Below are 12,618 nucleotides of genomic sequence, written 5' to 3' on the forward strand. Positions count from 1 at the left end.
TGATTTCTAGGCTATTTCTATACAAATGGAGCTCGATCCAAGAAAGAAATGATGTCTTTTTTTTATTTTGTGGACTGCCAATTTGTATTGGAATATACTGAAAACGGATGTTTGAGTCGATTTTCAGTATATTTCAATACAAATAGAGCTCGGTCCAAGAAAGAAATGATGTCTTTTTTTTATTTTGTGAACTGCCAATTTGTATTGGAATATACTGAAAACGGGTGTTTGAGTCGGTTTTCAGTATATTTCAATACAAATAGAGCTCGGTCCAAGAAAGAAATGATGTCTTTTTTTTTATTTTGTGAACTGCCAATTTGTATTGGAATATACTGAAAACGGGTGTTTGAGTCGGTTTTCAGTATATTTCAATACAAATAGAGCTCGGTCCAAGAAAGAAATGATGTCTTTTTTTTTTTATTTTGTGAATTGCCAATTTGTATTGGAATATACTGAAAACGGATGTTTGAGTCGGTTTTCAGTATATTTCAATACAAATAGAGCTCGGTCCAAGAAAAAAATGATGTCTTTTAAACAACATTTCATTCTGAACGGAATTAAATGCTATACTTTTCACAGAACAGTTTTCTCAGAATGGTTTAATTTGAATGAAATATTTTCTCTAGTTTTCGTTAATTACATTAGAAAAAAAAATAAGGTAATTCGATTTTATTCGGTTAAGGTACAAAAATTAAGATCAAAGAATATTGTATTATTAATATTAAAATTATGCATTATTTCTTTTCTATTTATAGAGCTTCTTCCTAAAATACTTTCTTAAATATGACATGATTTTTTGGCTTCTGTGTCATTTTTTAAATCGAAAAATGTAAGTCATTTTATAATTAATGCTCTATTCGGTTCATTTTAAATTAGAGAATTATTAGGAAATACGTTAAATAGTACTTGACTTTCTCTGAACATTTCTGAAAAGGAATAAAATAAGTTTTTTTGTAAAGTATTATTTAAAACTTGTAACTGAGTTATTATAAAATAATGGGGAATAATTAATAAATAAGGGGAATAATTCTTTTAATTATACTTATCAGATTTTTTTTTTTACCCTTCATTTCAACAATACATATTCCAAAACTCTTTATTACGTTCTTAAGTGCGAATCTCATAGCATTTGCTTTACAATACCTTTTAACAGATTGCTTTCCAATACGAACAATTCTTGCTTAAATAGTTTTATAACGTATTTGTCAATAGGATTTCAATTTATGTTTACAATTCAATATTAAGGTTATTATATATTTAGATGACATTTATAATCATTATAAATTAGATACATTTAATAATTAGATTTCTTCACAGTACTTTCTCAGTTGTTTATAAGTGAATAAATTCTACATTTCAAATACATTTATAAATAATTTAATGAATATTTATGTATTTCGTCAAAGGCAGATACATGCTTTTTGCAATAATATGCAACAATAATATATGGATGTGAAAAAAAATTTGTTTTATTTAAAACATTTTGGCGTTTGGAAAATAAAATAAAAGTAGCGAATACTCTATCAAGGGTATCGAAAGACGTATATAATTTTAAATGTACCGTAAGGTATTTTTCATTCTTTAAGCCTAACATTTTTCTTAAAATCTATATTTTTGTAGTTCAACAGCTTAGAATTTTATAAAACAAATTCATAATCAAAATCGCGCTGTTGTTAGTTATCGAAAAATAACCAAGATGTGATTTTTGCGTAAATGTCACTAAACTATACAAATTGCAATTATCCATCACACTATGAATGTTTCTTTCATGCGAAAGTGTCTCTTTTTCGATTTGTATGGAACTGTCGTGTGTCGAAATACTATCAGAACAGTGTCAAGCGAGCTTCTGAATGTAAACAAAGAACACCCCATCTGGTGACCCAAGCTTCAAAGTAGGGCTTCACTTCTAGTGCCGACTGGCCCCTCCTTCCTTTCCTACCTCCATGCTCGTCGGCGAGGGGTCGAACAAAGGAGTGACGTAGCCCTTCTATTTATCCCTGTTCGTACAAGAAGGTTCTTTAATATTAATTCGTATTTCGCGGATTTGAAGTGATGTGAAAAGAGGAGTCGATTGAATGTAAATATTAAATAAAGTAAATGTGAAGATTTGTTTTTCAGTTTTGTAATATTATCACGATACAGGTAGAATATGAATATCTGCCGTGCATTTTCCAGAAATAGAAATGACTTATTTATTCGAGACGTATTTTCTGCAATTATTTTACCTTCTAGGGTAAGTTAAATTAGGATGGAACATGTGTAACTTTTGAAATTAATTAAAAGTTTAAAATAATAAAATGTTATTTTCTTCGAAGCAGGCCTTCCAGTTACAAAATTATCTATGAAATGCCAGAATATATTGCCTAAAATAAGAAAAGTAGTCGAAGGTTTATGAATAAGAAACACGAAGCAGAACTTTTTAATCATGTGAAATATTCATTAATCAGAAAAGTGTTAAAATAACAATTTTAGTTTCTAGATATAATGGCTGGATGACGAAATAAAAATTCTGCGTCAGTGGAAGAACAGAAAACATCAACATTTTCCCTAAAATTGTATTAAAATAAAAATTCTGAATGCTGGAATGAGGTAATATATGATTAGAAAAGTAGTTTGTTCATCAAGTTTTCGCAAGAGCAAAATGTGTATTTTAGGAAACTGAAGTCAGTTGTAGTAGTAGAAAATATCAAAGAGATTGAGATATAAGTATGTCAGCTATCTTTGAAACTGTGATCGTACAATTATTAATTTATAACTGAATACAGATACATTGACATTTTAAATTGAAATTTGAAGTTTTCATCACAAAGCCAAAGACAGTAAAATTTCAGATTCAACCAAGACAATAGTTGAAAGCATACTAATGTAAACGTGTGGCCCTAATTATTATTTTAGTCTCTAAATATTCAGAATATCTCTTTTGCTCATATTTAAATTGTATCAAAACTTATTAGGCAATTAATAGTCCAAAACAAGTGGAGAAAAATTAGGCTAGAAATATTTAAGAACCTGTCAGAATCTGTGACAGAAAGATGAAATCACATTGTAAAAAAACTGATCCAAGGCTAATCTTTGGAATATGGTAACAGGTAATTTGGCGACATTTTGGTAAGGCGATAAAAGTTACTAGCTAGGACTTTAGTAGTGTACATGGATAAAGTCAAGAGTGTGCGCAATGCCATTTTTGTGCAATTCTGGGATGTTTTTTTAAGTGAAAATAGGTTGTGTACATGGATGATACCATGTGTTTGCGATTCTGCACTTTCTCCCAATTTCGCACCTAATCTTCGTCATGATTAAGCATTTTTGCTCCATAAAAGTTCTAGTAGCTTTCATGTACCTGATGCTTTAGTAAGGTTGCTGAATTAAATGTACTTTTTCCTTCATAAAGTCTCATTTATATATTCACTGTAACGTTTATTTCTTCTTAAAACCATTTTTTCAAAAATTGGCCTGTATTTATTTCACATATTAAAAAACCCACAAAAGATTTACGCAACCAGTTTTTAAATCACAAACAGACCCCCCCCCCACAAAAAAAAAAAAAAAAAAAAAAAACCTTTGGTCCAAAAATATGCCGCACTATGCCAGAAGTATATATTTATGTTAATTTTATTTGTCATTTGACAAATTATGACATTTTCCAAATTTCTCAAATATGAAAATAATTTTTTTTTCAATAATTTTTACAGATAGACTTAAGTCCACTATTATTTAAAAAGTGTTAAATCTATTGTTTCAATTTAACAGTGCTCCAATCGTGGAGCGGATAGAACTACTGGTACACTGGTATAATTTATTTGTCTAGGGTCCATATCTCGGCAAACGGGCTAGCTACGGACCAGGAGTAGCCAAATTCGTATAAACAGAAGCCACATGTTATCTGGAAAACAAAGAATCACAAGCAGAAGATACTTAAAGCAATAATTTAAAATTTCTGACATTGTATGTGAGCATTTCTTTTACCATTTTAAGACTGCGTTTTTCCAGTTTTTATTTTAAAAAGAGGAATAAAATTTTGATTCTAATTTTTCTAATTTTAATAAAAGCAAATTAAGAAATAACATTACAGTATTTCTTTTCAAGAATGTGAAAAGTTCTTCATTCTTGTGACGAAAAAAGTAACCTGAGAAACAAAACTGATTATTTTCCTTTAATCTGAAATCTAAAACAAATAAGATAGAAAAGAACGCTTTTTGGAGGAGCTGTATTCGGTATAAAAATTTATTTAAAATAATCTGTAAGCTTTTAGTACAGGTTTTGTATAAGCAAATACAGTCAAAAGTCGTTAACGGACTCGTCGGGACTTCGGCGATTCCGGATTATCAATTTTTCCAGATTATAGATCATCAGTTTAAATATGGTAAGATGGTATGCAGAAATTACAAAACTAAAAATATGAGACTGTAATTTATGAAATAAAGAACAATTATGATCTAAAGGGTATCGAAATTTACAAAAAGAAAAAGCTTAATATTTATTTGTTTACTAATATTTAATTTATTTGTTTACTAATAATAAAGCTAATATTTATTTCTTTCAATGTAAGTTGTTTAAGTTGCTTCGTTTCATGTGATAATACTTTCTCTTTAATTCTATTAAACAGACATACTTTCTTGTTTAGTCACACTGTTCAAGTCCTATAATTGCTGTGTCGAGAATACCGACTAATTTGTCAAACGAAATTTTTTCGTTTTCAGTAACCTCTGTGTCACTTTCTTCACTATCGGAAGCGAATTATAATGACGAGGAACTTGATTTAATCATATCAAAGACGGAGTACATCAAGATGAAATACTACATTTAGTAAGGAATTATAAGCCAAATAAAATAAAAAATCTGCTCTGAAGATAAGGATAGTGCTGACAGATCAACTTCCAATTCATTGCGCGCCGCGGCGCCCCCCCTCCCCGCCGCCACAGAGCAGCGTGAAATTGATAAACAGATTTCGGATTTCGAAACATACTTTCGCTTTGTAGATCCTTTACATATTAGTAAATATATATCAGAAATTCTATTTGACATAATCGAAAGTTCAAGCTTACTTTTATAAAATTGCTCTAACAGTCTGCAAAAAATAATAAGGCGGATCCAATTCGAAGATTAAGGAACAACGCATCTGTGACATTAACTGAATTAGATAATTTTAGTTTAGCTTATACCGTCCGTTATACATTAAACGCTTATGTGTAAACGTATTATGCGCATGCGTACACGCATATTCGCAGCCGTAAAGGTCTTATGCGCATGCGTCAACGCGACACATGCGCAGAAAGTTTGTAGCTTTGAGGTCCGGATTATAGATCATTCCGGATTATGGGTGTCTGAATTAACGACTTTTGACTGTAGTAGTTTGCCTATGGTAACTGCTCCTGTGGATTGGCTGCCTCACTGTCGGTGGAAAGAAAGAAAATAGTTTAGCTTTCGTATGTAACTGCCATGCTGACCAGCATACAGAGCTCATTCTGTATCATTCTCTGTTAATTTATTAAATGAAGACTGGATCATCAGATATGTTTTGCTTCTTCCAGTGCCAGTTACAAATCGTACAGCTGTTCAATAACATTTGAACTACATCATTAACGTTGCATATTGCTAAAACGTACTTGTTCTTTAACCCTTTGCGGCATGGTGGGTCAATATATGTCCCACCTAATTAATATTTATTTTCTCAGTTATCAATTTTCATTAGAAATTTTCTAATCTTTTAAAAATAATCTATTTTAGTTATTATTTTTCTCAGTAGATGTTACTACTATACCAGGGCTTAAGTTTTTAAGCAAAAAATATTCAAAATAGGATCACAAGAGTGATATCCATGTATCTCGCATTTTTCAATATTTTAAAAATTTTGGTATACAATTTATGATATGTATGATTCTTTTTAATATTCAAAGGTATTTTATTTTCAAAAATCTTAATTGGATTCAATATTTTATAACATTAATTTTACAGTTGAAATAAGTGGGTTAAAATTTGTCCCACCACACACTTGAATTTCTGCTCAATAGATGGCAGCACTCACGATTATTTTTTCTTTCCTTTTTTGCATCTACTTTTTTCGTGATTGCGTGCGCTTTTACATCCGTTGTACGCTCTGATGTACTAAGATGTCTAGAAAAATTTTAACAACTCAAGAAGCTTTGGATCTTTTTGCTGAATTGCCATCTGATTGCGACTCAAATGCTTCAGATGTCTGTTCTGATTCAGATGAAATTGAAATCCAGGAAAGAATAACTGAGGTTGAAGTTATTGCTGAAGAATAAAGGGAAGTAGTTATAATTTGTTTCGCTTTTTAAAGACACAGACCCATCTATGCATGTGGCACTGTAAATATGGATCGGAAGTATCTACCCAAAAATTCAAAAGACAAATTTATGTCAAGAGAATATATAGACTTTTCAGTTAGTGATGATTCAATTTATTACATAAAATAAAAGGATAAAAGGTCTGTTTCCTGTCTTGCTTGGAAAAGGCAACTGAAATGAAAGAAATTAATAGAAAAGAACGAGATGGAGAAACAAAAAAATGTACTGTGCCTAAACAGCATTATTTCATACAATAAGAATATGGGATATGTCGACTGATTGATCAACTGAAAGGACTATATGAAATAGACTGCAAAAGCAAGAAATCGTAGCACATGATTTTTTTTACTTTTTAGATGCGAGTATAGTAAACACATTTATTCAAGTTTGTTCGCGAACCTGATCATGATGTAAAAACAATGAAAGATTTTCTTCTCTCAGTTATAGAAAGTCTAATGGCACTTGCAGGCAAGAAAGAGCTGAAAAGAAAACTGAAATCCCCAGTTCAAATAAAAACTAAAAACCCGTTCGTACAACCAGAAAGACTAAAAAAGGTAAGTAAAACGCCAAAGAGAATGAGCAGAAGATGTGCATATTGCAGCATATCGAAAGAAGAACGATGAATATTTTGGATGTGTGAAACATGTGAAGTGCCTCTATGCTTATAAAAAAATGAAACAACATGTTTTTCAAAGTTTCATGAAAAATGACTTTTTTTTTTTTTTAAATTTTAATCATATATAAATGTTTTTGAATTAGGTGCCAATTTTAATATTTTATTTAGTATCATATGTACGAGTATCAAATTTTAATCTTAAAATAATATTCAAGAAAATATTTTCTTTTGTTCCTAAAATTTAAAAATATTAAATATATAGTATATGCAAAATTTTACAAGTCATGCATATATGCAATAAGTACAAAATGCATTTTAGTGTGTTTATAATGAATATTTTAGAATGCATGCTTTATTTTGTTTATTCATTCCACATATGATTTTTTTCCCCTGCTATACGCCAATATGCTATAAGACATGTGCTAGTTGCATGGTGGGACAAACGGTATCCCACCTTCCATGGTAAAAAATACAAGCGCAGAATTTTTTCCAAGCCTTAAAGGCACTTAAGTAAGTCCATCTGACTTATTTTAAGGCATTTTTTTAAAGATTAAAATATATTTTAAATATGCGTGTCACAAAGGGTTAAAGTCCTTGGTCTGTTCTAAAAATAGTACTGCAGAAGTTTCAGAAATGGAAGTACAATTTGAAACTAAACATTTTTATACATATAAAAAAAGTAAAACTGTTTAAAATGCATATCGTTTGATTCCTATTTTATTTGAAATAATATTTCAAAAATAAAACTTGTGTTGGTTACGACCCAAGCAATACTTCACGAGATAAAGAGCTGTAGTTAGATAATGCTAGGATTATGCATTCAGTTTTTGCCATTTGAATAAAAACCATTATGATACTTATGTTGGTAGTTATAAACTGCATTTACATATACATAACAAACATAAGATAAACAAGTTGTAAATTTCCTAGCCAGATTCCATTTTTATATAAACAGATGCATAAAGGACAAAATGGAGCAGTTGATTTCATTGTTTATTCTTTTTCAAAATTTAATTCCTTTAGGTATAATTTTTAATGGTAAACGATATTCTGCTAAGTTATAAGAATATAAAAAATATTATTAATAATAATTTATATCCTAATTTAAAAATATTATTTTTATCCTAATTTATATCACTCAAAACAGAATTGGAAATTCATTCAAATCATATTTATTCAAAACATTTTATGCAATTTTGGGAAAAAGAAATTTTGGCATTTGTTTGATTTTTTATTTTCAATCATTAAAACATTTTTACTGTGTTTCCTCATTCATATAAAATTAGCAAAATAATTTATTAAATAATTTTTAGCTGTAATAGTATTCTTGTTTATCTTTTGTTATATGACTAAAAATAAATAAAAAAGGGGCTGATATTGAATATTTATTTTTATTTAGTAATTATTTAATTACAAATACTTGGCTATTGGTACTTAAGACCTAGTCTTTCAATATTATCACTTTTATATTAGTAATTGATATTATGTTAAGGTCCTAATAGTATTTGGGAAATCCTATGATTACATAAAATTGTGGAGGGGGGTGCTAATAATGGCAAATTTTAAATGAAAATATAAATTTATTTAAATAGACTAGAATAGAATAGAAATTTATTTAAATTGACTATAATTATTCAATTATTCTTATAGTCTATGTCATTTCAGTTATTACCTTAAAAGCTGCAAAGTAGTCATATAATTTGTAAGCGGGAGTCCCATGATTTTAAATTTATCCATATATGAGCAAAAATATTTTGAAAGTTAAAAAAAAAATTACAATTCATTTAACCGAAACCGTAAGAATCAAAAGGGATTTTGTGCGTGTCTGCTTTATGCATTTAATGTATAAAATGCGGAAAAGTGAGAAAATCCATCGAACACAGAGAAATAATCCTTTCTAATCTGTGGTAAGATTGCATCAAATTCATTTAAACTTCCGTTTAAATTTGAAATGCAATCTCTCAAATCAAGGAAAGAATAAATTTTTGATTTTAAATTCCATATTACTAGCAACTGTATAATAGCTAAACTTACCAAATCACCAAATTTAGAAAATAGCCAAAATTCTAGAAATTGCTTTAAAATCCCAAAAAACTGTTATCAAGAAGATTATTGTTTGCAAATTCCATGCTGAAAAGATCAAGCGTTTATGAGGATTAGCTCGACTGTTAACCAACAACTTGTGGGGAAAATTCAAAGCTAAATATAAATATGTATGCCATATTTTCTGAAAATTCCTGAAAAATATTGTACTCTTATAGTAAATATATGTGGACTTCTAATGTGAAGAAAACTGTGTCGGTAAAAAAATGGATTAAAATTTAATTTCCAAAAACTAAATAAAACTACTAAAACTAAATAAAATATATGTAAATAGTAAAAAAAGAATTGTGTAACAAAATAAATAATGATCTTTATACTGCCCAATAAAACACGTCGAATAATTTAAAATTTACAAGCTTGAAAGCTAAGATTCTAAAAAGATTTCAGAAAATTCGGACGTCACATATTGAAACAAATCTACAAGCTACAAATACAAAGAAAGAGGAGAGACGAAACTAACACAAGAACTTCTTGCCATTCATTAGTGGGGAGGCAATTTTATGGCTTATTCATCACACTAAGGGGAAGCGAACATACTGCCCTAGGCTGGGCCATCTTAGAGAGATTCAGAAAACGAAAGCGATTTTTTTTTTTGGAGGGGTTTGTTAACTGACAACATGGCCATTTAGGTGCTTACGGGCCTTTGAGACCAAATAGTCTATATGTCTGTTTCCTGCTGAATTCAGGATCAAGAATGAATCCTAGGTATTTGGGATGTTTTTCATATGAGAGGGGCTGAGCTTCGAAATACAATTTTGGTTTGTAGTTATATAGGTGTTTATTAGTAGTAAAGAAGGTCACTATTGATTTAGCTGGATTGAAAGTCAGTTGATGTTCTGTTACAAACTCAGAAAGTGCTACCAAAATGGTGTTAAAGATCGTTTTGATGTTACTCACATCTGTGCTTAAATTCCAAAGAACAATATTGTCAGCAAAGATTGCAATGTCAACAAGTTTTGGTTTCATTTTCTCTCCTCCGGCTAAAAGAAGGAGAATAGACTATGGTTTAATACTGATCTCTGAGGAATGACCTGTCCCAGTTTAAAAGGATCCAAGTAATTCCTGTTAAATTTAACTAGTGGATCTATGGTGCAGAAAGTCAGCTATCCAAACCAAGGCAGAATCCCTAATGTTAAATGTCTCGGGGATTTTAACAATAATTTTGTCCTTCCAGACAGTATCAAAGGCCTTAGATAAGTCCAGCATGGAATGTTGATTTAGTTTAAGGTTTTGACTGTCTCTGATCTTTTGGCAAAAGTAAAGGATTTGATCTGTGGTACTATGCCCTTTTCTAAAACCGTATTGTTCAGGAGGTAACAGATAATTGAGAACCAAAAAGTAATGAAGTCTTGTAAGAATAATTTTTCTCCATTATTTTACAAGTCATACTGGTAAGGGCTATAGGTCTATAACTTTGAATTGAGCTTGCTTCTTTGCCTGGTTTTCTGATAGGAATAACAGTGGCTCTCTTCCAGTCTACAGGAAGCCGTCTACAAGACCACGAATGGTTAATAATATCCAAAAGTCTTTGCTTGCCAATTAAGTCCAGGTTTTTCAGCATTTGGCCGTGTATTCCATCAGGGCAGGTGACTTGGCTAGATCCAAGAAGGCTAGAGCTGAGAGAAATCTTGAGAGGAATATCTCTGTTAGGACTCAAGATCAGTACTGTGACAACCATTGATAATGTTAATTCAGAAGTCAAACAACAACAATCAGGGTTATATTTACAAAATTTTCACAGGACTAGTTTCGATGGTTTTACCGAACCACCATCCTCAGCTGCAAAACCGCAAATTAACAAGATAGGAAATAATGATTAGATAAGATAAGAAAGCCTGGACAAGAATAAGAAAGTGGCGCCATCTGTTGGTGAAACCAGAACTAAAACATAATTTCTTTAAAGGCCGAAGGCAAATTTGGATTGGAATTAGGATCGTTAACTAGAATAGAAATATTTTTATGAATGTGAAATGCCTCTAGAAAATTCAGTTCTCCAATGGAAGATGTTTTTTGAATAATTTTGGCAGCAGAAAAATGAAAGTGCGATTTTTTGGACCAACAATGTTGAGCAACAGAAGACTTCTGAGTTTCATTTTTTCTAACATATGCCTCATGTTCCTTGACCTGAAATTTTAAGGCTCTCTTAGTTTGGGCAATGTAAATTAAACCACACTGGCAAGAAATCCTATAAATACCCCAGGAATTCATATCCTTGAGTATGGAACTCAGAATTTTATTGATGGGAGAATAAACGACCCGAAAGTTGAATTTCTGCAAAATATGTGCAACTTTATAGCTAATTGATGGAAAGAAGGGAATGACAACAGAATTTTTATAATCTCCTAAAACAAGAGTGCTTGATTAATAATGTTGGGTGAAACGCCCCTGTCAATAGCTATTGCTTTTAAATAATTTAGTTCTTCATCAAGGGCTAGTTTGGAGGAGCAAACTTGAAGAGCACAGGAAACATAGGAATAAAATGAAGTTAACTTTTGTTTAGTCGGATGACATGATTTAAAGTGTGGTGGAAGGCAAACCGATGAAGGTTTACGGTAAACCATAGTACTGAAGTTGGATGTGTTACTTGTGACCAGAATGTCGAGAAACGGAAGAGAATTCCAAGTCTCAAGTTCAAAAGTGAACTGAATAGCAGGATCAGTAGAATTCGTTGTTGAAAGAACTTTATTTAAGTCATCTTTATTACCTTCAAACAGGGTAAAAGTATCGTCTACGTAGGGGAACCATGCAGGAAGTTTAAAGTTTCAAACAATTTTTATTCGTAATAATGCATGTAGATGTCAGCCAGGATGGGACTGAGGGGGCTTCCCATGGCTAATCCCTCAGTTTGCTTGTAATATTTATTTTGGAAAACAAAATATGTTTGTTTCAAACAGAGGTGAGTGAGAGCTCAGCAATTTTGATGCAAGAGAAATTAAATTCGCAAAGTCTAGTTTCTAGACATCTTAATGCACCCTCCACTGGAACATTGGTGAATAATGATTTTACATCAAAAGAAACCATGAGTAAATTCCTAGGATAAATGTTTTTATTGAATTTTTTATGGTGTAAATGTTATTGTCTAATAGAGTTGAAAATCTAGAAACTAAATATTTAGCTAATGGATACGAGGCAGTACCTAAATTTGATACAATAGGGCGGAAAGGAACACCACTTTTATGAATTTTAGGAAGAGCGTATAATCTGGCACAATTCGCAACAGATGGGATAAGCGAATGTTTTAAGTTGCTTGAAATAATTTGTGAAGATTTGATCGCAGTTTTTATTTTTGACAAGTCCGAAGGTGAAGGATCTTTAGGGATCGGATTATATGGTCCTTCGTTTAAGAGTTTAGTGACACCATCGATGTAAGTGTTCTTATCCATGACGACTATCTGGCCACCTTTGTCGGCCTTTGAAATGATAATATCCGGGTTAGAATGAATTTCGCGCATTGTAGCTCTTTCTCTCACAGTTAGATTTGGTTTCAAAGGTTTATTATTGAATTTCACATTATGAGCGATAAGATGCCTAATCATTTCTTTCTGTGAATCTGAAACTTTACTGAACTTGAAAGCTTTTTCGATAGGAGTC

General features: G+C 30.9%; 1 protein-coding gene across 1 annotated transcript in view; it reads left to right on the plus strand.

Moving 5' to 3' along the window:
* Window positions 1–1,945: 1,945 nt before the first annotated feature.
* Window positions 1,946–12,618, plus strand: part of mRpL9 (mitochondrial ribosomal protein L9) — a 44,315-nt gene continuing 33,642 nt past the window's right edge. Inside the window, exon 1 of the mRNA XM_035350206.2 lies at window positions 1,946–2,233. Within this exon, the coding sequence (XP_035206097.1) occupies window positions 2,150–2,233 (84 nt within the window). The 5' untranslated portion in view covers window positions 1,946–2,149. The remainder of the gene's footprint in view (window positions 2,234–12,618) is intronic.

This window comes from Stegodyphus dumicola, chromosome 7 (genome assembly GCF_044657685.1).
Source record: "Stegodyphus dumicola isolate Sdum_Otavi_A_Nest chromosome 7, ASM4465768v1".
NCBI lineage: Eukaryota > Metazoa > Arthropoda > Arachnida > Araneae > Eresidae > Stegodyphus > Stegodyphus dumicola.